Raw genomic sequence first — 27,968 nt, 5'->3', positions numbered from 1 at the left:
GACGTCTTTCCGCTTATGTTTGACCCTCTAGGCTTCCCGTTCTCCTCGCCTCAGCGCGCATGCGCGGAAGCCGCGTGCCCTTTCGTCTCTGTGCTCTGCTAGACTGACAATGGCGGCTCGCGGTGTGGGCCTGTTTACCCGTTTACCCACGTGTGCTCAGAGAAGTCAGGTCCTGCGTCCAATCCACAGGCTTCTGAGTTGCCCAGGAACTGTGGCCGCAGAGGCCAGGAGAGAAGAGCAGTCCTCCGGTAGCACGGAGACAGGTGATGGCGCCGAGTCCTCGGTTTGCTGTGTAGCCCGGTCCGACCGCGGGCGAGGGAAGGGGGAAGAGACTGGGATCGCGGGCGAACGCGTGGCGGGTGGAACCTTTGGCAATCGGGTGAGGCTGTGTCCCGCGCTCCTCTGATACCAGTAGGGGGACCTAGGGCCGCCTCTGCTGCTCATGGTGGTGGTGGGGGGTATGACATTATTTTCTTGGCTGTCCACTGTGCACCGTAATGAAATTGTTTAAACCTTTAATGGCCAAGTAAGAACACAGTATTCTAGTATTTTACAATCTGGAGAAATAATGTTCCCAATAATAACATCGATGCCACATGCCAGTCAGTTACTTCATGATTCACAGTTGTATCTGATTCTGATACAAGTTGCTGATGGAGGCCAAGTATAATGAACTCTTGATGAATAACCAGAATTCCTGGCTCCCAAATGTAGGGCTCTGCCTATGAAGTTCACTGTCGTTGACTTTATTCCTCTATTCGTGTTGTGCAAAATAAACCTGGTGACAGATAAGCATTCACTGAAACAGGCTGTTAGCCCACAGGCATTCTAAATTATGCTTTTCAATTGACAAGCCCACTGTTAACTGAACTCCTCTTGTGATCTAACTGTGTATGCTCCCTACAGTCCTTTAAACAATCTAGCACAAAATGTATCAGTATCTCCACTTTATAGATGTACAAAGAGGCTCAAAGAGCTGAATGACTTGTGCAAGGTCACATAGCTGAGTTCATTTGGACCAAAAGTGGAGCTCTAAACAAAATATATTTATTTCTGCTATTTCTTGGATGTGTAGTTTTAAGATAGGAAATTGTTTCTGGGAATAGTTCTAAAGAAGTCTAAACAAGCAAAATATTTTCCCATAAAATAAATGCTAGGATTGCTCTCATCGTCAGACAGCATGAAAGACTCTTATCTACAGTGAGAAATGTTATATAATATGACATTTCATTGGAATACTGATTGGATTTGATTTAGAAGCTGCTTCTGTTAAATATTCTTAAGGAACGCTGACAATTTGACTGAGGATTATGCCTAAGAAGCTATTATAATTTAACATCTGTATAATGGTTTAAATTTCAGAGTAATTTTGTATGCTCTGAAAAATAAAACTTATTTGAAAATAAAACTTATTTGATAGATGAGGAAATAGGCTAGTCCAAGTGACTAATTCAGACTTACTCAGTTGTTCAGTAGCTAAGATTAAAACCTGATTCCAAGACTACTCACTTATACAGTTTTACTGTTTTTCTTAGGAAATGTGTTTCATTTTGTATCATTAGGATAATGTAACTAGCTAAGTATTCAGGGACTCTTGTGGGGCAAAACAAGTAATAAAATCCTCATTGGAATTTCTTCTTCAGAAGTATATACTTTTATAATGGAAAGGAATTTGAAAAATAGCCAATTCAGTTTTTTCCTCAGTGTGAGAACTCATTGCCAAAATATGTCTAGTAACATTTTCTGATAGAGAGGATACTATTTCATAAATCAGGCAAATTAATTTTTGGTCAAGTTCTAATGGTTGAAAAATGTTTATAATCAACTAAAATCTAATTTCCCATTTCCATGTTAATCTTAGTTTTGACATGGCTTTCAGGTGAGGAGTGGAAAGAAATTTGATTTAAGAATAAGAATTATGCAGTATTTAATTTAGGGCTCTTGGGTGCAGGTGACAGACACTAATTCAAATGAGTTTCAGTAGAAAAGGGAGGAATACCAACCCATGTAACCAAACTCCAGAAGGAGACATAGCTATCTACTTTAAGGTTGACTGGATGGGTATTATTGTTTTCCTCAGCTGTTGTTGGTGGCCTCCTTATCTCAGGTTCTTCTACTTGGGGATGTTGATGGTGGAGCATGGCTACCAGTAGCCCCATGTTCACGTGCTCATAGCTTTCTTCCAAGGGAAGAATAAAAATAATCTTTTACCTGAATTTGAGAAATTCTAAGAGCTTTTTTGATTGATCTATGTATGAGAATATCTTGGAGTTTGCTGAAATCAAGGTACAGTGTGTTTGCAGTATTTCCTTTATCTATTAATTTTATAACAACTTTTTGAAAGAAAACGAGGCTATAAACCTCTTGATTTCCATGCATCAGTTACATTTTCTGTTTAATCTCTTTGGAATTTTGTCGAGGGTATTGATACTAGACTTGGATTATAATCTGGAGAATGTACCATTCCAGAGTTTTAGAAAAAAAAAACACTTTTAAGCCACCCAACTATAAATGAAATATATTGGATTAAAAATGAATTCCCAAGATTCAGTATTTGGCTTTAACTTAAATGAGTTTCTTTTTCCTTATACTTGGATCACTTGATACTTGGTTCACTTGTTCTTCTTTTCTTTGTGGCCAATGGATTAGTAGTATTTAATTCTCCACTATCACAGCTCTTGTCTTTATTTCCTGTGATTGTAAAACCTCTAACCTCTGGAATGTTATTTATTTATTTAAATATATTTTTATTGATTTTTAGAGAGAGAGGAAGGGAGAAGGAGAAAGAGATAGAAACATTGATGTGGAGAGAACCATCTATCCAATAGGCTGCCTCCTGCACAATTCCTACTGGAAATCGAACCGGAAACCCCGGCATGTGCCCTTACCAGGGATCAAACCAGTGTCCTGTCGGTGCATGGGTCGACGATCAACCATTGAGCCATACTGACCAGGCTGGAGTAGTTTTTAATAAAAAAAAATTTATACACTATTTTTTTAGTAAAATTATCATGAGCTCTTTATGAGTAGCGTATCTAGGTTTTTAATTATTTTATTTCCCTGAGCATACTATAGTTGATAATTCATTGTTAATTGTTTGAACCTGATCAAGACCCTTGACGAAGAAAAACTGTAATAACTTACTTCACTACATTAAACTTCTAATCTCATTGTGTCTTTACACTCAAGTTTGTAATAATTTCAGGCGGTGGAATGTTACAATTTACACAGATTGTGTGTGTGTGTGTGCGCGCGCGTATGTATATATGTGGAAATGTTAAATGAGTGACTTTCCTTTCCTGATTTTTTAAAAATTTTGTGGAACTCTTTATAGCACTATGTATTGAATATAGTAAATCAAAACAGAAAATGGACAGTTTTAATGATAGTCACAAGAGAATGGATAAAATGAGCATAGAATTAGTATAGCTTCATCTTTAGAAGAGAATAAAGAAGATGAAATTAGGGTAAAGTTGGTTTTAGTTAGATATAAAAATTTAAATGCCTTATCAAAATATGCTTTAAATTTTACACATGTATGTGTGTTGAAAATGGTTTTGTTTTATTTATAGGCTCTGAAGACAGGGCTCACAAAACGAGATTCTCTGAGGTGCAAAAAGAAAGACGAGAACAGGCACAGCGGACTATTTTAATACTTTGCCCAAATAAAATCAGTGAAAAAAAGTTTCTCAAGTATTTATCTCAACATGGACCTATTAATAATCATTTCTTTTTTGAGAGCTTTGTAAGTATTTGAAAAACAATATAACTTACTATTTTTTTATTTCTTGCTCTCTTGCCTCTTTGCAGTAAAGTTAGAGCCTCTTGCTGTCCTACATTTTTCCTTATGTAAATTTCTGAAAGAGGTGGTGGTGTTGTTTTGTTTTGTTTTTGAGATACTACAATAGAACTCCTTACAGGAGGAATACAGAATTATAAGCAATTTATAACTGAAGGATTTTATTATTTGAATACTCTAGATAATCCCATTATCTTAGGTATGGAGGCCAGTTGGAGGGATCTTTGTTTTGTCTTAATTTTCTATTTTAGCATTCTTTGCCGCTTCTCTTGACTATTATCACTGTATAATGTTCCTATTCTTAATCTGTTTATAGTGATGAAAACCAAGCCTCCTGTTAGAAGATCATTTGTAATTTAAAAAATTAAGATTTTCTCATGTTTTGATAGTTGTTTTGAAATATGAACTAAAATATTACTGTGGCAAATCTATCATTTTGAAATGTTTTATTTTTATGTTTTTGATGTAGGGTCTTTATGCTGTTGTAGAATTTTGTCAAAAGGAAAGTGTAGCTTCACTGCAGAGTGTAACTCGTACTCCAGGCACGGGCACAGAGGCCGCACTTCCATTCAGATCACGTTTCTTCAATTTAAAGTTGAAGAATCCATCAAACCAGACTTCTGAACAGTCATGTATACCATGTAGTAATCAGTCGCCTCCTTCAAGCAAGAAGCTTTTTGAATTACTTTGTGATGCTGAAAGTGTAAGTTTATAGGTATTCTTCCCCAACTTTAAAAAAAATATGTCTTTACATTATTTTGTATAAGTTCTTCTTAAATATTCAAACTGCAGAGTATGTTGAGCGGAAAGTGAAAGTCATCCTTCCCCACTCCTTGCCCCTGTACCCCATTTGTACTCCTCAGAAGTAACCACATTCTTCCAAAGTTTGGGCCTTTAGACTATTCAGACTTTCTTTCTCTTGTCAACATAATGACATAATTTGTATGTGGCATTGTTCTCCAAATTTTAAAATATCTAATTTCTGGTTTTATCCCTTTTTTCTGCTCTAAAAAAGTTTTTTTTTTTTAATCCTCACCTGAGGAGGCTTTTTTCTGTTTATCTTCAGATCAAGTGGGAAGGAGGGAGGAAGAGAGAGAGAGAAAGTGACTGGTTGCCTCCCACACTACCCAGACCAGGGCCAGGGACCGAACCGCTTGGCTGGAATCAAACCCGTGACTCTTTGGTCCGCAGCGACTGACGCTCCAACTGCTGAGCCAAACCAGCCAGGGCTGCTCTAGTAATGATTATGTTAGCTTTGGAGATTTGGCTTTTCTTAGACTTGTCAAAGGTTTAGCTAGTTTAGTAGTCCTTTCAAAGAATTAGTTCATGGTTTTACTTATCAAAATAATATTTTTTGGTTTAATTTTTCTGATTTTTCAAATTTTACTTCTAGCCTTTTATAGTTTCCTTACTTTTATTTATTTTTCTTGAGTTGATTGCTTTGTTCAGATTCCAGCACACCTTCAAAATGTAATCATTTTAGCATCACTCATGTATATATGTGTGTGTATATTTGACTGATGCTAAAATATATAAATATATGCACATATATACATATGTGTATATGTACACACCCAATATATATAAGATTATTTCTTTAGGGCACATAGATCTTGGGCCTTTGTTACTTGAAATGCTGCTTATTTCTGGCATTTCTTGCCTTTAACATTAGTTCTTCTGTCCCCTCAACTTTTAAAAAAAGTCTAGCTTTTTGGTTGTCTTTGACCTTCTCTTCTGGTGCATTTTACTGTTTTCATTTTCCTAAAGCAATACTTTGTATTCATTGCCTAAGAAAAGTAGTAGTTTTAATTCTGGTTAACTTTAATTTGCTAGTGTCATTATTTCTCAATGCTTTTTAAAGGGTATTTTATAAATGTATACTTTTAAGCCGGGTATAGGGTCGGGGGGTGGGGAGGAGGGTGTCAATGGGGAAAAAAAGGAGAAACATCTGTAACAAAAATAAATTAATAAAAAATTTAAAAAAAAAATGTATACTTTTAAGGCTGAAGTGAAAAGATTGCATATTTTGAAGGTAGGTCTCCAAAACCATTAAATCTCTACAAGTAAAATGACAATTTTTGTATGACCTGTACATTTTCTATATTTTGTTGTTTTTGTTTTGGCCAGCTAGATAGATGATCAGCTGAACACTCTTTTGAAGGAGTTCCAGCTCACAGAGGAGAACACGAAGCTCCGCCATCTCACCTGCTCTCTTATAGAAGACATCGCAGCTGCATATTTTCCAGACTGTGCAGTCAGACCCTTTGGCTCTTCAGTGAATGGTTTTGGCAAATTAGGATGTGATTTGGACATGTTTTTGGATCTAGATGAAATTGGAAAATTCAGCACTCACAAGGTAATTACACTTTTGCTCACTAAAATTAAGATACTACAAAAGTAAACAAAATCTTTTTATAAAATTGTAACTTGATTTCTAAATTTTAGTAAACATTTTGGTTAAAGAATATGGTCTATTTGATATTGATTCTTTGGAATGGTAAAGTCTTTGTATTTGTCTAATACGGTATAATTTTTTTGGTGAATATTCTATATATATGTAATAAAATCATTCTTTTCCAGAGATCAGAAGATTTTTGGTGAGGCTAACATTACTTATTGTGTTATTTAAATTATCTGAAACTTAACTTATTACTTATCTGTGTCATCTAGTTATTGAAATATTTTTAAGTTTCATGATGTTTGGCTTTGTTAACTTAGAATTCTTTTGATTTTTGTTGTATTCAGTGGCTGTGTTAGGTACATGTAGGTATATAGGTATGTGATTATTATGTCTTCTTACTGGGTTCATTTATCATTAAATTATATCCTTTATCTCTAAATTATCTTTTCTTAAATTCTTTTTTTTTTGTTTATATGGCTACTTACTATTTGCCTCACATATCTTCTTTTATATCTTTCTTTTCAGCTTTTATACATGTTACATTTTGGGTATATTACTCATAAATAGCAGTTCACTAAATTTTATGCTTTTACTCAAATCTGTGAGTCATTGAACTATTTATTATTTTATTATTAATGATAAATTTTGGATTAATTTCTAATTTTTATTTTCTATTTTTTGTGCTTTTTTGTTACTTTTCATTCCCTTTCTTTCCTCCTGCTGTTGGATTAATGCTTCTTTTATTCCTGCCCTCCTCTCCTCCCTTTCCTCTTACAGTTTGGAATTTATGTATCCCATTTATATTCTTACTAACTTAAATGTCTAACAGAGTAAAGTTAACTAATATTTCTGTCATCCTCCCAAACAATGTAAGGGATTTGTTAATTTAATTGCAATTTTGAAAAGGCTTCTGTGTTTTTATAAAATGTTAGATTTTTTTACTTTGTCTTTTTTTTGCATATTTCAAGCTATCAGTTATCTCTCTGTGGATGTCCAGTTGACACTTTAGACATAACATTTTGAAAACAAAACTTATTTTCATCTCTTGCAAATGTTCTTTATACATTTTTATAAATGTTCTTATGTATGTTTCATGTTAATTTGCAGTATTTAAGCTTTCCTGACTTTTGCGATCTTTCTTAATTCTGCTTCAAAATTACCTTTTGTGTTCATCCCTTTCATTTACATCTTCAAAGCTATAGCCACACAATCCCTTATAAACTCTCACTTAGATTAATGTCACAACATCCTGCTCTCTACTTATTTCTTGTGTCATGCCTTGGTATTCCAACCTTCAGTCAGTGCTGGAGTTCTTAAAATACAGGTTGGGTCTTTTCACAAACTTGGAATGGTTCATCTCTTTAGCATAGTATTGCAATGATCTGAAATAATTTTTGTAATAATTTATCACTACATATTTTCATATACCTTTTTGTCCACTTATATAATTTATCACTCCCAGACTTTCAGAATATAAATAATAATTAAACACTTCTTCTGTCCCTTCAGAGAGGAGTGCTCTTTCTCTCCATTCTCTGACTATTATTTCTTGCAGCTTTCAAAGGCTGAGTTCTGATGCTACCATCTTGAAATCATCCATGATTGTCTAAATCCCATGTTATGTTTAGTTAGCAGCTGCTATATGCCTTACTAGAGCATAAGCTTGAGCAGGACAGGAATCATGTCTGTTCATTTTTTTATCCCACATGGTTCCTGGCACACTTAATATGCTCAGTATATACTTACTGAATTGAAACTGTCCAAGGAATATAAAACCCCAAAAATGAATGGATAAGTCTTATACTAACATGTACTTGAAATTATATTACATTTCTGGCAAAGACACTTCAATTATGTTAGGCTATTTTTTTTTTTTATCCTCACCCGAGGACATTTTCCATTTTTGTTCAGGTAGAGTGGGAGGGAGAGAGAGAGAAACATTGACATGAAAGGGACACATCGAGTGGCTGCCACCTGCACGACCAACCAGGGCCGGGACAAACTGCAACCGAGGTACTCGCCCCTAGTGGGAACTGAACCCTGGTCTCTCTGGACCGCAGGCCAATGCTCTCACCGCTGAGCCAAACCTGCCAGGGCTGTTAGACTATTTTAAAGAAAAGACTTCACTGAATAATCAAGGAGCATAGTAATGTGTTATAATGGTTGAAAGCCTAGGTTCTGGAGCCAGACTGCAGAAGTAATTCTCTGCTTCTGTATTATCCTGGGTAAGTTATTTACCATCTCTGTGCCTCAAATGTCCTAGCTGTAAAATTGGGACATCACTGTAGTACTTGTCTCATACAGTGCTTGAGGGGTTGATTGTGCTAATAATATATGTAAAACAGGACAGTGCTTAGCACTTAAGTGTTCAAATGTTGACCACCATCAACAGTAGTAGTATTAATTATTTTATTATTATACAAGTAGGAAACAAAATTTTTTTCTGTTGGAATCTTGTGGTTGGGTCTTATATTTCTGAAATACAGCTAGTACTTAGAAAAAGATATTTTAAATAGTTTCTTTATTGATTTTTATTTTTATATTTTTACTTTTTGCTAATCGTCATCTGAGGATATTTTTTCCATTGATTTTTAGAGTGGGGGAGAGATGGAGAGAGAGAGAAAAAAAAAACACACATCTATCAGTTGCCTCCCCCATGCTCCCCAACCAGGGCTGGGGATCAAACCCGCAACCCAGATACATGCCCTTGACTGGGAATTGAACACTTGACCCATTGGTGCTTGGGCCTGTGCTCTAACCACTGAGCTACACGGGTCAGGGTGCAGTAAAAGATATTTTAAAAAATAGTGCTCCAGTCTTATAAACAATTCAGCATTATTTTGTATGTAGGTCTAACTTTGCAGTATTGTTAAGAGTATAACAACTCTTTGGAATATTTGTTTAACATTATTATTGCTTTGCTAATAGATACATTAAAAATGAAATATAATGAAAAACATAAGCACTTTTAAATTTATCAAATTCAAACCCATCTCTTTTGACTACTTTATGCAGTCGTGAACTCTCCTTCCTTTTACTCCTCAGTACTTTGTGTGTCTGAGTTGAGGGCATTTAGGAAGAGTGTGTTAGACTCGATATGTGGACTCTCCTGTGTAGCCCAGGCACTAAACAGATTTTGCTGCTTATTTATTTACTAACTAAAATTGTAAATTTTTTAATGTGTGAAATGTATCACCTAATTTATCACAAAGATTATTCTAGCACAAAATCCTAAGTTAAAACTTGCCTTTATTCTTTCCTTGAGTTTTTCTTTTTCTAATAGGTTTCTATATCCTAGTGGATTTAAGTAATAGAAGTAAAAATTGGTAGCTAAGCCCTGTTTTCTGTAATCTAAATTATTGCTGTGCTCAACATGATTAACTTCTGTTTTATCTTTGTTTGATAGTGACATAATACTAGTGAGATTAGGAAGAACATGCAACAATATTTTTAAAATTTATCTGAAATTAAGTAGCGCTGCGAAGAATAACAAAGTTAATAGGTATTTATTGCCCTGGCTGGGTGGTTCAGTCAGTTGCAGTGTCGTCCCATACACCAAAAAGTTGCAGGTTCGATCCCCAGTTGGGGCATCAGTCATATTTCTCTTTCACACTGATGTTTCTCTTTCTTATTCTCTCGCCCTTCCTCTCTAAAATCAATAAAAACATATCCTTGGGTAAGAATTAAGAAAATATTTACATACTGATTTAGCTGAATTTTTAAAATGTTTATCTGATAGAGGAGAGTAATTTTTGAGAAGACCTTATTTTGCTCATAATGTATTTTTATTATCTGTATCTTCCATAATTGCATTGTTTTATTTCTGTGCAGAATTCATTTATTTAATTACCTCATGTGATTCTCTGTCTCTTGTTTCTTATGTTAGCCTTTTTAGACTAGTTATGCTTTGGTAATAACTCCCAAATTTCAGTGGCTTACACATCACTGGTTATCTCTTGCTAGGGCTATGTAGCCAAAGCAGGTCAGTAGGGCACTGTAGATATTGTGTCTCTCCAGGACCCAGGCTGACCAAGGTTTCATCTACTGTGAGTCTACTGTCACTGAAGCACAGTGGGAAGGCAAAGTGGAGGATTGAGCTCTGGCTCTTTAAGCTTCTCCCTAAAACCTGAAAGTGACACATGAAGCCTCTGCTCACATTTCATTGGTCAAGTCATGTGACTGTGCTTACTAAGAGGGGCAGAAATGTGATATTCTAAATGTCAGAAAGGCGATGCATAAATTTTGGTGAATAACTTTAATAACAGTCACATTCCTGCTCATAGTTCACAGTTTCTCCAATTTTCTGGCTGTAATTCCATTACAGTAAATCCTCGATGTTGCAGTACTCAATTTAACGGGCTTTGGATTTAGTGGACAAAGTTTTCAGTCCAAATGTCATGTGAAAATTAACACCCTGTTAATTTTAAGATGCTTTATTTATTTATTTTAATTTTAAAAAATTTTTATTTTAAAGAGAGAGAGAAACATTGATGAGAGAGAACATCGATTGGCTGCCTCCTGCATGCCTCACATTAGGAATTTGGTCCACAACCTGGGCATGTGTCTTGACTAGGAGTCCAGCTGGCAACTTCTTGGTGCATGGGTCAATGCTCAACCATTGAGCCACACTGGCCGGGCAATTTTAAGATGCTTTAAATCAATATTTGCTTATAATTAAATTAACATGTTATTTTTTTGTTATTAATCACTTATTTTTAACAAATTTTAGCCAATGGACAATATGTTGGAAAAAACACTGTAGTAATTATACCAACACAAATAAATGTTACATCTCTATGACTGTAGTCTACATATTTAAATCCAAGAGTCATGGCTTGTAAACAGTGTTTCGGGAATGATTAGCACGTGATCATACTGCATCTTGCACCGCAGTTGATTCTGTTGTGATGAGACTTTCTGCAGCAGTTTCAAGGGGTGCTGGTCGATGTTCCCACGTGTGCTAAGTCATACCACAGCCGTGTGCATTTGTTTACTCTCAGTGACTGGTGAATGCACTCATTCACTAGACCTATTCAATATAAATTTAAAATTACAGTAATACCGCCTGGCCAGTGTGGCTCAGTGGTTGAGCGTTGACCCATGCACCAAGCGGTTGCTGGTTTGAGTTCCAGTCAGGGTACATGCCCAGGTTGTGGGCCAAATCCCCGGGGGGGAGGGGTAATTAAGCCGGTCTAGAAGAAAAAGAAATATTTGGGGTCACATTATCTAAGGGTGGCAAAAGAAAGGCAATAGGGAGAATAGTATCCGATTAAATAGTAGAGAAGAAATGTTAGACCTGCTTAACCTGGCCAAATCTCTAGTGGGTGGCCAGTCGATAGTCTCTCTCATTGATGTTTTTATCTCTCTCTCTTCCTCTCTCTCTCTCTAAAATCAATAAAAATTAAAAAAATTACGGTGATACATACAGAAAATTTTTCTGTGAAATTAAACTTTTTATACATACTAATTTTAATTACACAAACCTGTCTTCATAAGTAAAAACAGGTAAACTAATTTGTCAATGTTTTAACATTCGAATTTGGAAAACCTACTTTATATAGCGGTTTGTCAGCTTTAACAGACACGCCCTCGTCTCAATTAGTCCATTATAGTGAAGTTTTACTCTACTTAGGCCTGCTTTTCTCTGGTGTCATTTTCACTTCTGTTACCTTAATGATTTTATTCTCTCATTTATATTATTTAATTTAAAAAATCTTATCTTCTTTCTTCTGAGTGTTTCTAACCCTACCTTTGCAGCTCAGTCTAGCATTTCTTCTCTACCATTTAATCGGATACTACTCTCCCCTATTGCCTTTCTTTTGCCACCCTTAGATGATTTGACCCCAGATATTTCTTTTTCTTCTAGACCTGCCTAATCTTGTTTTAATTAAATTCATTGGTCAATAAAATAAATGTTTTAAGCGTACAATTCTGTGATACGTCATCTGTGTATTGCATTGTGTGTTTACTACCCAAAATTAAATTTCTTCAGTCACTTCATATTTGACCACTTTTACCATATAATATCCCCCCAACCTCCTTTCCCTTTTGTAACCACCGTTTTCTGTGTCTGTGAGTTTTCCTTTGTCTTGTTTGTTCACTTGTTGCTTTCAGTTTTGTATCCCACATGTCCCACATGTGAGGGAAATCATACGGTTCTTGACTTTTTCTATCTTGACTTATTTTGTGTAGCATAATATTCTCAAGGTACATTCATGTTGTTGCAAATGACAGTATTTTATTTTTTCATGGCTAAGTAGTATTCCATTGTATGTATGCACCACTTCTTTGTCCAGTCATCTATTGAAGGACACTTTGGTTATTTCCGTGTGTTGGTCACCATGAGTAAACTCTAATGAACATACGGATGCATATGTCTTTACTAATAAGTGTTTTTTGTTAGATGGTCAGAATAGGGGTTGTTGGGTCATATAGTAACTCTATTCTTAATTTTTTCCGTAGTGGCTATACCAGTTTACATTCCTACCAGCAGTGACTAAGGGTTCCTTTTTTCTCTACAACACTTTTTACTATTTGTCTTTTTTGATGATAGCTATTCTAACAGGTCTGAGAGGTGGTATCTCATTATAGTTTTCAATTGCATTTCCCTAATAGGTAGTGAAGTTGAGGATCTTTTCATATATCTGCTGGCCGTTTGTCTACTTGGAGAAGTCAGCCCTATTTAATCTTGATAGATGTTTTTCTTTCTTTACTTTTTCATTAAGGAGCTCCATACTTTATTGGTTCCTCTTATTTGGGTTTTTCCTTCCATATAAATTTGTGTGTCTGTATTTTAAAACAAAATGGACTAGGGAAACAAAAGTTACAAAGATGTTATAGTAAAGGAACTAAACTAGATTTTTGAAATTATAATGTTTTTAAAGGAAATACATTTTTTAATCTAATACAAAAGTTTGCTAGTAAATAGAAATCTATCTAGATGGTAAAACTTAACAGAAAATATATTATGCTGATTTGGGATTATTTGTATACATGTCACATTTGTATATTTTTTAATCTATTTTTTTCTGATCATAAAGTAATAGTTACAAAAATGTATAATGTAAATATCTCTGATGATCCCACCACCTCCAGATATAACTAATAAAATAGTTTATTTTTCTTTTCATGTAGAAATGCTTTTTTTAAAAAGCATGGTTAATTGATTTTGAGAGAGAGAGGAAGAGAGAGGTTACCATCCATCAGGTGCCTTCTGCATGTCCCTTAGTGGGGATTGAGCCCACAACCTGGGCATGTGCCCTGTCTAGGAATCAAACCAGCAACCTCTCAGTACATGGGATGTGACACCCAACCAACTGAGGCTAGAGATGCCTTTTTTAATATATATACACACACACACACACATATATATATATACACATATATACACAAATTTAATCTTTATAGATTACAACTTAATCTATACCGATAATTTGACCCTCCTCCCCACTACTTAAGAGGGTTTTGGCAGTTCTATCTATTACATCATTTTCAGTGGCTGAAGAATATTCCCTGGAATGAATGTACCATCGTTTACTTAACCAGTCCTTTATTTTTTAGACAACTAGGGTAGTATCTTTTTTTCCACCTTTATTGCCAACTATATTAGGTAATATTCTTAGATGGTACATAACAGAAACCACTTCAGTGTAGCTTAAGCAAAGGAGAAATAGTAGTAGAGGAAGCATCTTAAAACCTAGGGATAGGAACGTGGATGAGTCTTAGGAAAGAAAGGACTAGAACTAGGCAGTATAAAATATCAAGAAAGAATTCTTGAAGAGTTCTTTCTCTCTCCCCACAAATTTTCTTTACTTATCTTTCTTTTCTCCCCTTCACTCTGTTCTCCCTCTCCCCCCATTAATTTTCTTTACATTTTCATCTTTGTGGTATAGAATGCACCTGCCCCAAAACTTCTGAGTCACGTATTTCAGCCACATAGTTTCCTTTGAACCTCACTTCCAATTCCTAGAAGAGATTGGGATGAATGAGTGGTACACTCCTACAGTGCTTAGATCAGCTGCTCAGGCCTGGTCCACTCAGCTGGGCGTAAGGGGGTGGATTTCCACGATAAACATTGTTGGGACCTGGATCCTTTTAGTAGAAATGAGTTCTAGAAGAGTGGGTGTTTGAGGGTATGAAGTCTCACAGATAATGCTGCAGTGAGTGAACAGCTTTGTAAATTGACTCATTTATGCAAGTTTTCCTTTAGGATAATGTCCTTGTAGTTTAATATGTAGTCAAAGTATACATTTAAAATTTTAATAGATACTGAAGTCATCCAAAAAGCATATTCCAGTTTATACTTTTCCCTGACAGTGTATGCTATACATGTTTCCCTACAACTACCAGGTCTGATCCTGTCAGCCCTTTTGTCTTTGCCAGACTAATAAATGAGAAGTCTCATTGTTTTAATTTTCTTAGTTTCTAGAAAACAGGAACATCTTTTACTATGTTTCTTAGTTTTATTTGTTCTGTTAATTTCTTATTTAAGTTTTTTGCCCATCTTTAGAATTGGGTGGGTTTTCTTTCCTTTTATATATATAAACAAACTCTTTATAAATTAGGAAAAGTAATCTTTTATGTGAGATTTGCAGTTTATTATTATTTTTTTAATATATTTTTATTGATTTTAGAGAGGAAGAAAGAGGGAGAAAGAGATAGAAACATTGATGTGAGAGAGATAACATCGATTGGCTGACTCCTGCCCACACCCTACTAGGAATTGAGCCCTCAGCCCGGGCCTGGAATCGAAATAGGACCTCTCAGTCCGTGGGACAACACTCAATCCACTAAGCCATGCCAGCCAGGTTGCAAAGTGTATTTTATTAAGCATTAAATTTCTATATATAGTTAAATATGTTTATACAGTCTTCTCTTTTGTTGACCTACTGCTCCTGTGTATGTGCTGTCATGTCTGCATTCGGCTGTTTTGATTTTTGTTTTTGTTTTGTTTGTTTATTTTTGCCAGAAATTATTTAGAGCATTTTTTGAAAAAGTTTATGTAAGAAATCCCTTTTCATAAAAAGCTCCTGTTCACAAATGTTTTTATTATTCAGACCTCAGGAAATTTTCTGATGGAATTTCAAGTGAAAAATGTTCCATCAGAAAGAATTGCAACTCAGAAGATCCTGTCGGTAATAGGAGAATGCCTTGACCACTTTGGCCCTGGTTGTGTGGGTGTTCAAAAAATACTAAATGCTCGGTGTCCACTGGTGAGGTTCTCACACCAGGCCTCTGGATTTCAATGTGATTTGACTACCAACAACAGGTATGATCTCTTAAGTATGTCATCTTAAATGTAAATATTATAAGGAATTAGCATAATTTTTTTTTTGTACAGAATAGTCTAGTGGCTTTGTGCTCTTAGACATGCTTTAATAATAATCTTTTAAAGATTTGAATACTTGGATTGAAAAGTAGGAAATACTTTCTTTTATACTATACGTATTAGTTTTTTGGTTTTCATAAATAAAATTTTAGGATGTTGTGTTAAAATGTTATCATGCCATCCGGCCAGTGTGGCTCAGTGGTTGAGCATCGACCCATGCACCACGAGGTCACTGGTTCGATTCCTGGTCAGGGCACATGCCCAGGTTGTGGGCCCAATCCCCATTGTGGGGCATGGAGGAGGCAGCCAGTCGATGTTCTCTTTCATCGTTGTTTCTATCTCTCTCCCTCTCTCTTCCTCTCTCTAAAAGTCAATAAAGAAAAAAATTTTTTGTAATGTTATCATGCCTAACATCATTTTTTGGAAGAACTGTAGTTGATTGTTCTTTCTTGTGCAGCCTGTGATAACATAAATGTACCTATAGTATATAGTCTTTTCTATATAGTCTTCTAAATATACTTAGAAGATAAAGTAGTAACTTGAGTTTGACCTCTGAATTACCTCCAGATATATAGTCAACTTTGTGTCCTAAATAAATACGTTATTTTCTTAAGTCAGAAAGTAGTCAGCAGCTTTAGATTGTAGTTTTTCTTTAGCATATTTGCATACTCTGATTACTTTTTTTTTCAGTTCTTATTAAGGACAACTTTTTAACTGAGAAGTTTATTTTTTAACTATAGTATTCTTACTGAATGCATTTCATTTCTCTGTGTTATCTATTACATAAGAAATCATAACTAAAATATTCAGAAAATCCTATCTAGAGTAGTTTTAATTAAACTCAAGTGTTCGGTAACAAGTCAGTGCTTGAGTACTTTTGAATTTCTCTCAAGTAGCCCATGGAGTAAAACTAAGTAAAGTACATACTGCACTTTCTAACATTATTACATTTTATTTCTAGTATGTAAAATAGAACAAACTGACATTTATATTTGTCTGTAATAGTTCATTGTTTTGGTGGGACAAGTTTTTAAAAATTTTAATATGCTTTAGATTTTTATTTTTGGTCCGTGCCCCTAGCAGGAACCGAACCCGAGACTCTCTGGTCTGCAGGCCAACGCTCCAACTGCCGAGCCAAACCGGCCAGGGATGCTTCAGATTTTTAATCCTTGCATTGCTTCTTTATATCAGATACCTCATCATACAGTTTGATATTTATTTTTCAGCTTAATTTAGCTTTGTTTACATAGATAAAACTTTTTAAAAATTATTTTCTTTATTGATTATAGAGAGATAGGAAGGGAGTAGGAGAGAGAGATAAAAACATCAGTGAGAGAGAACATCGATTGACTGCCTCCTGCATGCCCCCCACTGGTGATGGGGCACCCTGACAGGGAATTGAACCGGTGACCTCTTGGTGTATAGGTCAATGCTCAATCGCTGAGCCACACCGGCTGGGCGATAAAACATTTTTTACCCTATAATAAAGAACACATTTATTACCACAATTGCATATACACACAGTTTTAACAAAATTGATAGAAACATATTTGAGTCCATGTGATATATTTGTAGGAACACCATACTACATTTGCCATTTCTTGTATTCTCTTTAAACTCAGTAAGTAAATACCAATGGTACTTTTACAGACATTTTAGCATACTGTTAAAAGATTTTGTGTCCTCTGTCCTTTGAGAAATTACAAGACATGTTTTGATCAGTAGGAACTTAAAAACTTAAAAATATTTGATTAATAATCTTTGCATTGTAAAATGATGACTAGGAAACTTACAGAGAATAGACTCTGGTGTTTGATTTCTTAATAGACACTTTATCCTTGTGGGTTTTGGTTTTTATAAGTAGTAGACTTAAGTAATTTTGGCTGAATTTTAAGCCGCTTACACTTGATAAAGTAAGTAGAATATTTACCTCTATTTTTAGGGTAACTTGTTTGCTTAAGGTCTAGATAACTGTGATGTGAAACTGAGGTGCAGAGCCCCTCACTTGCCTTTATTGATAGTTATTAAGGAGCACTTATATAGTATGTTTCACTTATTTAGGTCATGTTTAGGAACTTTAATTTAAAAATTCTAAGTTTTAGAACTACATCATAATTGGCAACATTTAGAAGAATGTTTTAACGGTAATTAATGTATTTGATAGTCAACCATTCACATTAAATTTTATATTGCAAATACATTATACTTTTGATTATCTGATTTTGGTGTTCTGAATACATTCATATATAGGAAGACATATTTAGATATGTTTTCAAGTATGTGTTCTACTTTGGGAATCATAATTTGGGGGGTTGAAAATTCTCTTTGTTTATCTCTTTGGAAGGATTGCCTTGAAAAGTTCTGAACTCCTTTATATATATGGTGCCTTGGACTCACGAGTGAGAGCCTTGGTGTTCAGTATCCGGTGCTGGGCTCGAGCACATTCATTAACGAGTAGTGTTCCTGGTGCTTGGATTACAAATTTCTCCCTTACAATGATGGTCATCTTTTTTCTCCAGACGAGATCACCCCCTATTCTTCCAACACTAGACTACTTAAAAACCCTAGCAGGTAAGACTAGAAGCAGTCTCCATTTTCTTTCTGATATTTTGAGTGAATATAATTACCACGTGTTATCAAATCCACATGTGTTTATTTGTTGTGTAATTTGTCTTCTGAATTTTTAAAATTTGGGGAATCTAAAATTTAAGTGGTTTTTATTTTTTAATGTCCACAAGGGGTCGTGAGATTTGCAACACTGAGGCCTATAGAATTTTTTGTGAATTCTGTTTTGTTTTTGTGTCAGTTGACAAGGTTGTTTACAACTATCATAAGACATTTGGAGCCTCTTCCTTAATTACTTTGACCAGGGTTGGGGGAAAAAAGCATATCCCAGATACGGCTTTTGAGTATTTATACATGGCTTTCTAAATCAGAAGCTGTTTCCAGATTTCTCTCATTTCCTGAACCATACATATTTCTCCTTATTTTTTTTTTTTTTTTTTTTTTTTTTTATCCTCACCCGAGGATATTTTTCCATTTTTTGTACAGATAGAGTGGGAGGGAGAGAGAGGAAGGGAGAGAGAGAGAGAAACATCGATGTGAAGGGACACATCGAGTGGCTGCCACCCGCACGACCAACCAGGGCCGGGGACAAACTGCAACCGAAGTACATGCCCTTAGCGGGAACCGAACCCGGGTCTCTCCGGACCGCAGGCCGACGCTCTAACCGCTGAGCCAAACTGGCCAGGGCTGAACCATACATATTTCTAAAATAAAATGCTTGAATTGCAGTTTCTTGACTTTTAGGTTTAGATACCACCAAGAAATTAATTCTTTTATGGAAGTGGAGGAATGAACTCTTTCCTCCTATAGCCACCACCACACACCCCTAATATTTTTAATGTAGTTATAGCATAATTTTCATATGTACGCCTTACAGTATTATGACTTTGTAAACATTCATATCTAATCCATGGAGTAAACTAAGATTAATGTCCTTTACTGCCCAACTTTTTGTATTTCTTAGAGTTAATAGTTTTAATACTATTTCTTATTTTCTTGTTTTTTAATTTGCTTAGTTTTTTATGTACTTAACAGTGATTGAGTCTCCAACTTGCTACCAGTTGTCTAAATAAATCTTTTCTCAACGTAGTTGGAAGCAGCAAATATTTTATTCTTCTTTGCCTAGCCTCTTATTTATTTATTTATTTATTTATTTATTTATTTATTTTTTTGTACGTGCCCCTAGTGGGAACCGAACCCCGGACTCTCTGGTCCACATAGCCTCTTTTTTAAAAATAGGTTTTCATTTTATTTTGATTAGTCTTATGTTAGAGGACTTCCTCAGATGTCTGATAATCTTTGAATTTCTGTTCAAGTTGGAGTTAGAAATCAGAAAGTTAATTTGAATCTCAGAGCTTAGGTGGGGTTTGCTTACTATGATTAATGTTCATTGTAGGGCAGTTTTGCTGAACTGTTTCATTTGGGGGAAATTTAGATGTCACTATCCCTGGGTCATTCCTTCTGAGCTATTCGTATTTCCCAGAAATGACTCAATCTATTTTTCTGGAAAAATAGGCCTGGTTTCTAGCATACTGAAGTTTTCTGTTAGGGAGGAGGAGATCTGGGGGAGTCTAAGTGTTGCTTTAATCATCAAGCTGCTAGTCTTCCAGTCAGACCTGGTCCTTCCACTCCCTGAGCCGGCGGGGGCTCTGCCTTGTATATCTGGTTTTTCGTGGCTTTCTTTACTGCTGGTTTAGGAATCAGTGTTTTCAGATCTCCTAAGTCATTGCTACTTGTACATCTTTCGTTCCACTTAATTTAAAAAAAAAATGTTTACCTGAGTATATTTTTCCATTTAGATAAGAGTGGAAGAGAGGGAGGGAGGGAGAGGGAGGGAGGGAGGGAGAGCGAGGGAGGGAGGGAGAGAGAGAGAGAGAGAGAGAGAGAGAGAGAGAACGCACGAGGAGCGCACAGGACAGTCAGACATCGATGTGAGAGAGAGACATCAATTGGTTGATTCCTGCACGACCCCAACCAGTATGTGCCCTTGACAGGGAATCAAACCCTCAACTCTTGGGTCCACAGGCCAGTGCTCTAACCACTGAACAAACTGTCCAGGGCAACAAACATTTTTTTGTATTGCTCTTATTTCTTCTGTTCTCTATCTTTAAGATTTTATATCATTTTAGTGATGTTTTAGGAGGAGGTGAAGATAGATTCCTGTGTTTATTTCACCTGTGCTTTTAACCAGTATATAGGCTGCCTCCCAGAGAGGCTAAGTGTTAATGAAACATGGTATGGTGGGAGGAGCAGGTAGGACTTTCCCTTGTCTGTTGATTTACCTTGTCCCTTTCTAATTTCTCTCTTGACAATTATAGGTAAGCATTCAAAATCAAACATCAGTGGTTATTCAGATTATTGCTTATGTGCCTGCTATATGTTAGACACTTGTGGCTTACACCCGTTGGAGAGGCAATAATGAACAGCACAGTGGCCTTTGTAGTCCCGAATTGATGTAGGGCAGTAGACAGCATGCATTGCAATCAAAATGCAGTCAGATAAGGGACAAAGAAAAAGCGTGGAGCACCAGCTTAGAGTAAAAAATTGCTTTCAAGTGAGGTGGCCATTGATTTGATTTTTGAAAATAGGGATTTTGCCTGTAATTTTGTACAATGGAAGATAGATTAGAATGGCAGGGGATTTTATGGTAGTTGTATATTTATCAATAGTTAGGGAGGTGATTACCTCTAAAGATGTAAATACTGTTAGAAAAGGGGTATGTTTACGTATAATGTGCTGTTAAATGTGTTGTGCTGAATTCTAGTATCTTTAGAGTACTGCATTTTAGAAATTTTTTTTTTTTCAAAACTCTTAGAGCATCAGTTTGTGTCGTGGATGGAGTGTTGAAAAAAATGCATAGAAGAGTGATAAGAATTGAAATCAAAATGAAATATTATTGATCAAAGATAGTGCCAAGATTTGAATTGGTGAAAGATGGGAACTATCTACATTTTCATTTATAACTAGGAAACTAATTACCTCAAAAGATAGATTAAGAATCTTTGGTTGTTGATAGACAATTCTAGTAGGCTAAAGTAAGTGTAATGTTCATTTCACTGTAGTATAATAAGCCTAAATTTTTTAAATGGAGTTTTAAATTCTATTAACTGTAAATATATATAACAGTGAGTAATAATAGGAAACATTAATCTATAATTTTATTTACAGTGAAACCTTGGCTCGCATAATTATTTTTCTGGAAAGCTGTTTGAAAACTGAAGCAGTTTTTCCCCATTAGAAATATTGTAAATTGAATTAATCTGTTCCACACCCCCAAATGATTCTCTGTTTTATCTTTTCTTATTATATACAGTACATATCTAATGCACTGTTTAATTTATAAATAAACACTTTAAAAACGAAAAGGACATGAAATATAAACAAAAATTTAATAAAAAGGAAATGAAATGTACAGTAATCAATGAAAATTTAATAATAGATATAAGCAGCAGCATAGCAAAACAAAAAAACACAGAAATATTCACAGCACAATTTCCTGAGGTGTTAACAGTGGTAAACTGACTGATACTTATGCATTCTCTCCTGTTTGTTGCCTGAGAGACGTGTGACTGATCATATAAATATCAGCAGGGAAAGGTTGTTGGATTGAGAAGCAAATTGTTCGAGATGGGAGATGGTCAAGAACTGAGGTTTGACTATATAATTACAGATTTTCTGAAGTAGGAAATATCTTTGAAATATAATATGAAATATTTTTTATTTTTGTTTATGTAAGATGCAGAAGATAAATGTATAATAGAAGGCCACAACTGTACATTTATTGGTGACTTGAATGGAATTAAACCTTCAAGAAACACAGAAACACTAGGTAGGTGTTTTTTTTCTTTCTTTCTTGTTTTTCTTTTTTTTGGATTGAAACAGATTTTACCCTTATTTTCTTTTGTTTCAGAATTACTACTGAAGGAATTTTTTGAATATTTTGGAAATTTCGCTTTCAATAAAAATTCCATAAATATTCGACAGGTAAATAATATTTTAATATGTGGTGTTAGGTATCTGGTCTCTTACTGTCCTACTATACTAATATTTAATTAGTTTAGTTTTCAAAGCACTCTAACAAATGTTATTGCATTTCAAGTCTCAGTAATAGATACTAATAAGGGAATTGGTGCCTAGCGGAAGTACATAACTTGACTAAGATCAGTCACCTAGTTTTTTTGGAAGAGCAGTGGTCACCTCTTTCAGCATCTAATACTATATCTTTCAAAATATGGAATATATTCGGAAAAGTTTTCTGGAAAGCATAATTTTACATATAGTTCTTTTTAATCCAGATTTGTGTTCCTAGGGAACAAATTGGATATCTGATCTCAAAGATAGATTTTAGTGATTCTCTCAATTTGAGCCCTTAGGATTTAATTTATTTAAGCAAGTGAATTTATGATATTGGTTCTGAATAGCTGACATGATAGACATTTTTCTGAAAAAGAGAATTACAGCAGAACCGTAAGTAAAATGTATTTATAAATGGAGGGTACTTGAGATAATTCTCTGTTTGGGTTTATTTTGTTTATCATTTGGACATTTGGTTACAGCCCTTATAAGATTTACTCCATAAAACATATACTCAGATTTTTTTGTTGTTGTTTCTTCACCTCAACTTTGTTCATTCTTTCGTAACCTTTGTCTTGCTGATGGAGAGTTTGTTTGTTTGTTTTTGTATGTGCCCCTAGTGGGAACCGAACCCAGGACTCTGGTCCGCAGGCCGACTCTCCCAACTGCTGAGCCACACCGGCGAGGGCGAGATTTTGTTTTTTAAAAGTGTGAGGGCCCTGGCCGGTGTGGCTCAACAGTTGGAGCGTTGGCCTGCAGACCAGAGAGTCTCGGTTTCGTTTCCCACTAGGAGCACGTACCAAACAAAAAAAAAGAAAAGTAAAAAGTGTGAGGAAGAGAGAGAGGACAGAGACACAAGCTCTGGAATACAATCTGATTTGTAATTAGATTCCATGTTAGAAAAAGGTCACTGAACAGATGAAGTTCTTTATCTCTTTTGTGCTCTTACCCCTAGGGCTCAGAGATGGTGGACAGGCAGGAGCCCTGCTGAGTTGTGGCATGAGAAAAGTTAGGGAATAAACAGGTGCTTGCTTATCTTGGAGAATCTTGACCATTTGTTTTGTAATTTTTAAGTAATGTGTGATACCATTTGAAAGAAGTAAAAACTATATCAGCTAATGGATATAGTTTCAGCTTTTTTTCCCCTATGAGATGTCATACCTGACAGAGCCTTATTTAAGTTGGATGTTTAGGAATAATGAAATAGGAAACTTACAATGTTTTAAAATGAATAATGAATAATCTTTTATTATTTTCTTTATTGATGATTTTATACATAGGAAACATTAATTACTGTATTTAAGGATTATAATTTTGTTTTTTTCTAATTTTCATTGTAGTAGATAAGTATTTAGCAAGTTCCAAAAATAAATATATCTTTACCGTATATTCTGCCATTTTTCTTTCTTTTTTTTCTTTTCCAGCTTTATCTTGTTAGGTAAAAGATTTGTTATTTTAAAAATACTTTTTTGATTAACTTAATTTACTCTCATCTAAGCATCATCATCATCCATAGCTTATAAACCAAATTAATTTTTCTCTAAAGAATATTCATAAATGCCTGGATGGTGTGGCTCAGTGGATTGAGCATCGTCCCATGAACCGAGAGGTCACTGGTTTGATTCCCAGTCAGGGCACGTGCCTGGGTTTCGGGGGGCATGTAGGGGGTAGCTGATCAATATTTCTCTCTCACATCAATATTTCTGTCTCTCTCCCTTCCTTCCTCTCTAAAAAAAAGAAGAAATCAATTAAAAAAAAAAGAATACTCATTAAACTACAATGGGATATACACACACATATACACAAATGCATAACACACATATGTACCTAATCCTCTTAGGAAAGAAATTCTTTACTCTGTAAAATTAATCCTGGTATTTTATGTGTTTTTTTATTATTATTATTATTATTTTTTATATTGATTTTAGAGAAACGAGAATGGGGGTGGGGGTGGGGGAGAGAAACATTGATAAAGGTCTCCTGCATGAACCCTGACTGGGGATCGAAACTTCAACCTTTTGGTGTATGGGATGACTCTAACCAACTGAGCCACACCAGCTGGGGCTTATATGTTTTTGATATTTTATTAAATCGAACGGTTCTTATATATGAGCCCTTCATGTGTGTATATATTTTTTTTTTCCTTGTAATAATGTAGGGAAGGGAACAGAACAAACCTGAACCTTCTCCACTGCACATTCAGAATCCATTTGAAACTTCTCTCAACATCAGCAAAAATGTAAGTCATAGCCAGCTGCAAAAATTTGTAGATCTGGCCAGAGAAAGTGCCTGGATTTTACATCAGGAAGATAAAGCACACTCTTCCCCACCAAGTAATCAGCCATGGGGGCTGGCAGCCCTGCTGCTACCTTCCGTAGCAAAGAATATGTCTCATGCCAAGAAGAAAAGGAAGAAGCCTGCAAGTGAAAGAATTAAAAACTTGTTGGAATCCATAAAAAGTAGCAGTACAGAAAATTCCACAAACACCAATGGGAAAAGAACAGTTAGTACACAGGCATAATGTCTACTGCTTTGCTTCAGGAACTGGTTTTATTCTATGAAATGATCTTTGGACTGCCTGGAAGAACAAGAACTGGTAAAATTTTCACAGAGCCCAGCTTTCATTTGAAGTCTTTTGTGTTTTTCCATCCTCTCTCTGGGCCCTTTACCTGGTCTGAAGTTCCGGGACATTTTCAGACTGATCAGGCTGCTACCCAGTGGCACTTTATTAAAACAGCATCCACAAGGAACAAGTGAAAGAAGATTGGAATGTACTTTAATAGATGAACTATACAAAGTGAATAGTAAAGATCAGTTTTAGAATCACACCATTGTTGATATCCATGTCTGCCCCTGGTATGTACATATACATTCAATAAGTAAAATAAAGCTTTTTGGTAGTACTCTTTAGCATGTAGTTTTGTATTCTTTAAGCAAAGTGCTCTTATTCACATATAAATTAGAACAGGTTGGTAATTATTTTGAAAAATGTTCATGTTTTTAAAAGATAGGAATACAGAAACTTCAGTCACTACGTTCAAGGTATCTATGTCATATTGGTACATTATAGTTTAAATATTTAGTTTTTCTATTTTAGAAAAGAAAATCCTGTCTTTATTAATATGTATTTCTTCAGTTCTTTTTTGAGAACTCCTTTCTTCCTGTAGGAAATAGATGTGTATTGAAATATAATTCTATTACAGTTCCTGTGGAATAACTTCCATTTTAAGAAGCAAAAAGAGTAGTGTTTGAAAACAGACTTGAGCTAGACTGGCTTCATGGTAAATTCCTCAGTCTCTCTGAGCCCCCGGTTGTTTCATTTGTAAAAGGGGATGATGATAGTGTCTACCTCACAGCTTGTTGTGAAGATTGGGTGAGGTACATAGAGCACTACATCAAGAGCCTAGCTCAGAGTACTGGGTACTTCTCTTTAGCTATTCCTTTTTTTGTGTTTGTGGTGTGTGACTGTTATTCTTGGATACTCATAATTCAGATTTAGAATGTGTAGTTGTTTTCAAAGTAGTTTCCCATGTAAATTTTCAGTCAGAAACTGTAATGAACTCTGCTTCGGATGTTTTGTGAAACTACAGAATTGTTATGAAGCAAATAAGATCTGAAATCAACAAATACCTATCAGTATTCTTTTATAGAAATGGTGTCTTTAAAAGCCATTTTTCATTTGTTCTTTAATAAGGTTAATTTTGTTGGGCTAGAAAACTGTATTAAGAATTAAAAAGAGGTTTTAAAAGCATAAATATTTGCCCAGCCGGTGTGGCTCAGGGGATTGAGTGTTGTCCTATGGACTGAGAGGTCCCGGTTTGATTCCAGGTCAGAGCGTGTGCCTGGGTTGGGGCTCGATCCTCAGTAGGGGCCGTGCAGGAGGCAGCTGATTGATATATCCATCTCTCCCTTCCTCTCTCAAAAAATCAATAAACATATTTAAAAAAAATTTTTTTAAAGCATAAATATTTAAGATTTTTTTTGTTCATTATTTAGGACATTTTTTCTTTTAGAGTAGTGTCTAAAATGGTCATATAAGTACATAAAGTGATACATGTTAGCGTTTTCTTTTTTTGTATTTATACAACAATTTTGACACTGTGTCTGTTTACTTTTCAGGATAAAATTTAATTGTGATAAATTTTAATATGCACTGTTTTAAGTAGTTTTAATTCTAGTTAACTGAATATGCATTACCACCAAATGTAATGTTTTCTCCTAAGTTCATGTCACATTTCATTTTGAAATGTAGTTTTTTTGGCCCTACATTCTAACTGCTGAGCCAAACCGGCCAGGGCAAAATGTAGTTTTTATTACATTACTTGTCATTGTCATTTTTTAGTTAAAAATAATTTTTTCAAGGTTTTTTTTCCTAGCTATTACTGTTACGGGGAAGGTGACCTGGCCCTTGGCGGTTCTGCCTGGGGCCAGCTGGAAGTATGTGAGTTGTGTAGGAAGAATTTCACAGCACAAGTCCCCGTGAATTTTAGGGGACGTTTATTAAAGCTGAGGACAGTGAAACGAGGAAGGGCTGGGGCCGAGAGTCTAGGCTGGCCTGCTTTGGCCCACTAAGAAGGCAGAGAAAAGGGCACGTTGGGGACAGGTTCAGGGGGGTTGTCTGGGAAGAACTGCTGCTGCTCATTGCTGCCCTGGTTGCAAGCTTCCTGAGGTGGGGTCCCGGTGGGGGAAGAGTGGGGAGCAGGTGCGCTCCTGGGAAGGAGAGGTTGCTGGGAACTTTGTTTTGAGGAATTTTAAAGGCAGGGCATTTAGGGGAGGATCTCAATAGAATGTTCTTCAACTTTATGCTGATGTGCCAAAAAGATTTATTCTCTTAACTTCATCTTTCCTTGGGTGTAGTTGGCAAATGGCACTAATTGGATTTCTGCTGCCTGTTTCCCTGAATAGAGTAATTTAAGCTGTTTACCCTCTAGTTAGGGAGAAGTGCAAACCATTTACTCTTAAGTTTCCCTGATTTAGGGAAGATAGGATTTACTAGATGGCTGCAAACTGCTGTTTATCTGTCTCAGTTTCCCAGTTCAGCTTGTCCTTGCTGTACTGGCCTGTCTCGGTATTAGGTTTTCATTCAGTAGCTTTCGCCTCCAATGAGTTTTATTCAGCATATGAAAATAGTTTTGATATGAGCCTACACTGATCAGATTGATTTCAGTTACACATCATTCCAGATTTAAAGCTCACTAGTATAATTCCTGGAGTTACTACCCATCTTTAGGAAATTAAAGAATTGGCCAGAGACATTCTAGGAAAACTATGTATAGTCTCGTTCACAAACCTTTAGTCATCATAGAGGAGAAGAAAGAATAAAGACAATTGAAGTAGGACTTTCTTCCTGCTGAAGTTTCCTACTTGCCTCTTCTTTTTTTGTTCTAGAGCTATAGTCAGGTGTTAACAGGATTTGATTGTTTCAAGTTGCTTCATGTTCCTAGAAATCCGTTAGCCTTAAAAATACAGCACTCTTCACTTCATTATGGCCTGCTGGTGCCTTAGTTGGGGAAAGCTACATTTACATGTATCATTTAAAAAATGCTTTTTTTTTTTTTAATTGATTGTAGAAAGAGGAAGAGAAAGGGAGAGAGAGATGGAAACACCAACTGGCTGTCTCCTGCATGTCCCCCACTGGGGATTTGGCCCATAACCTGGGCATGTGCCCTAACCAGGAGTCAAACCAGAGATCTCTTGGTGCATGGGGTGATGCTCAACCACTGTACCACACTGGCCAGACTGCATGTATCATTTAAGGCAGCCCAGTGAACATCTGCATTAAAGCCTGCAGGATGAGCAAC

General features: G+C 35.6%; 1 protein-coding gene across 3 annotated transcripts; it reads left to right on the top strand.

Moving 5' to 3' along the window:
* The first annotated feature begins 101 nt into the window (after positions 1 to 101).
* Positions 102 to 27,951, top strand: LOC118616909 (mitochondrial poly(A) polymerase). Of its 3 annotated transcripts, XM_036242488.1 has the most exons (10): positions 102 to 263; positions 3,573 to 3,745; positions 4,269 to 4,502; positions 5,931 to 6,155; positions 15,257 to 15,468; positions 17,873 to 18,099; positions 21,830 to 21,922; positions 22,004 to 22,077; positions 24,326 to 24,406; positions 27,925 to 27,951. In XM_036242488.1, exons 1-10 carry the CDS (start codon positions 110 to 112, stop codon positions 27,934 to 27,936), a joined length of 1,485 nt encoding a protein of 494 aa, XP_036098381.1. In that variant the 5' UTR covers positions 102 to 109; the 3' UTR covers positions 27,937 to 27,951. The 3 variants fall into 3 exon arrangements, with proteins under 3 accessions (XP_036098381.1, XP_036098378.1, XP_036098384.1); XM_036242485.1 differs by lacking the exon at positions 27,925 to 27,951 and having other exon boundaries at positions 24,326 to 25,018; XM_036242491.1 differs by lacking the exons at positions 24,326 to 24,406; positions 27,925 to 27,951 and adding an exon at positions 23,123 to 23,189.
* The last annotated feature ends 17 nt before the right edge of the window (positions 27,952 to 27,968 follow it).

The sequence above is a fragment of the Molossus molossus genome, unplaced genomic scaffold, assembly GCF_014108415.1.
Source record: "Molossus molossus isolate mMolMol1 unplaced genomic scaffold, mMolMol1.p scaffold_m16_p_1, whole genome shotgun sequence".
Classification (NCBI taxonomy): domain Eukaryota; kingdom Metazoa; phylum Chordata; class Mammalia; order Chiroptera; family Molossidae; genus Molossus; species Molossus molossus.
Note: the sequence above shows the minus strand (reverse complement) of the source record. Positions and strands in the feature narration are given on the sequence as shown.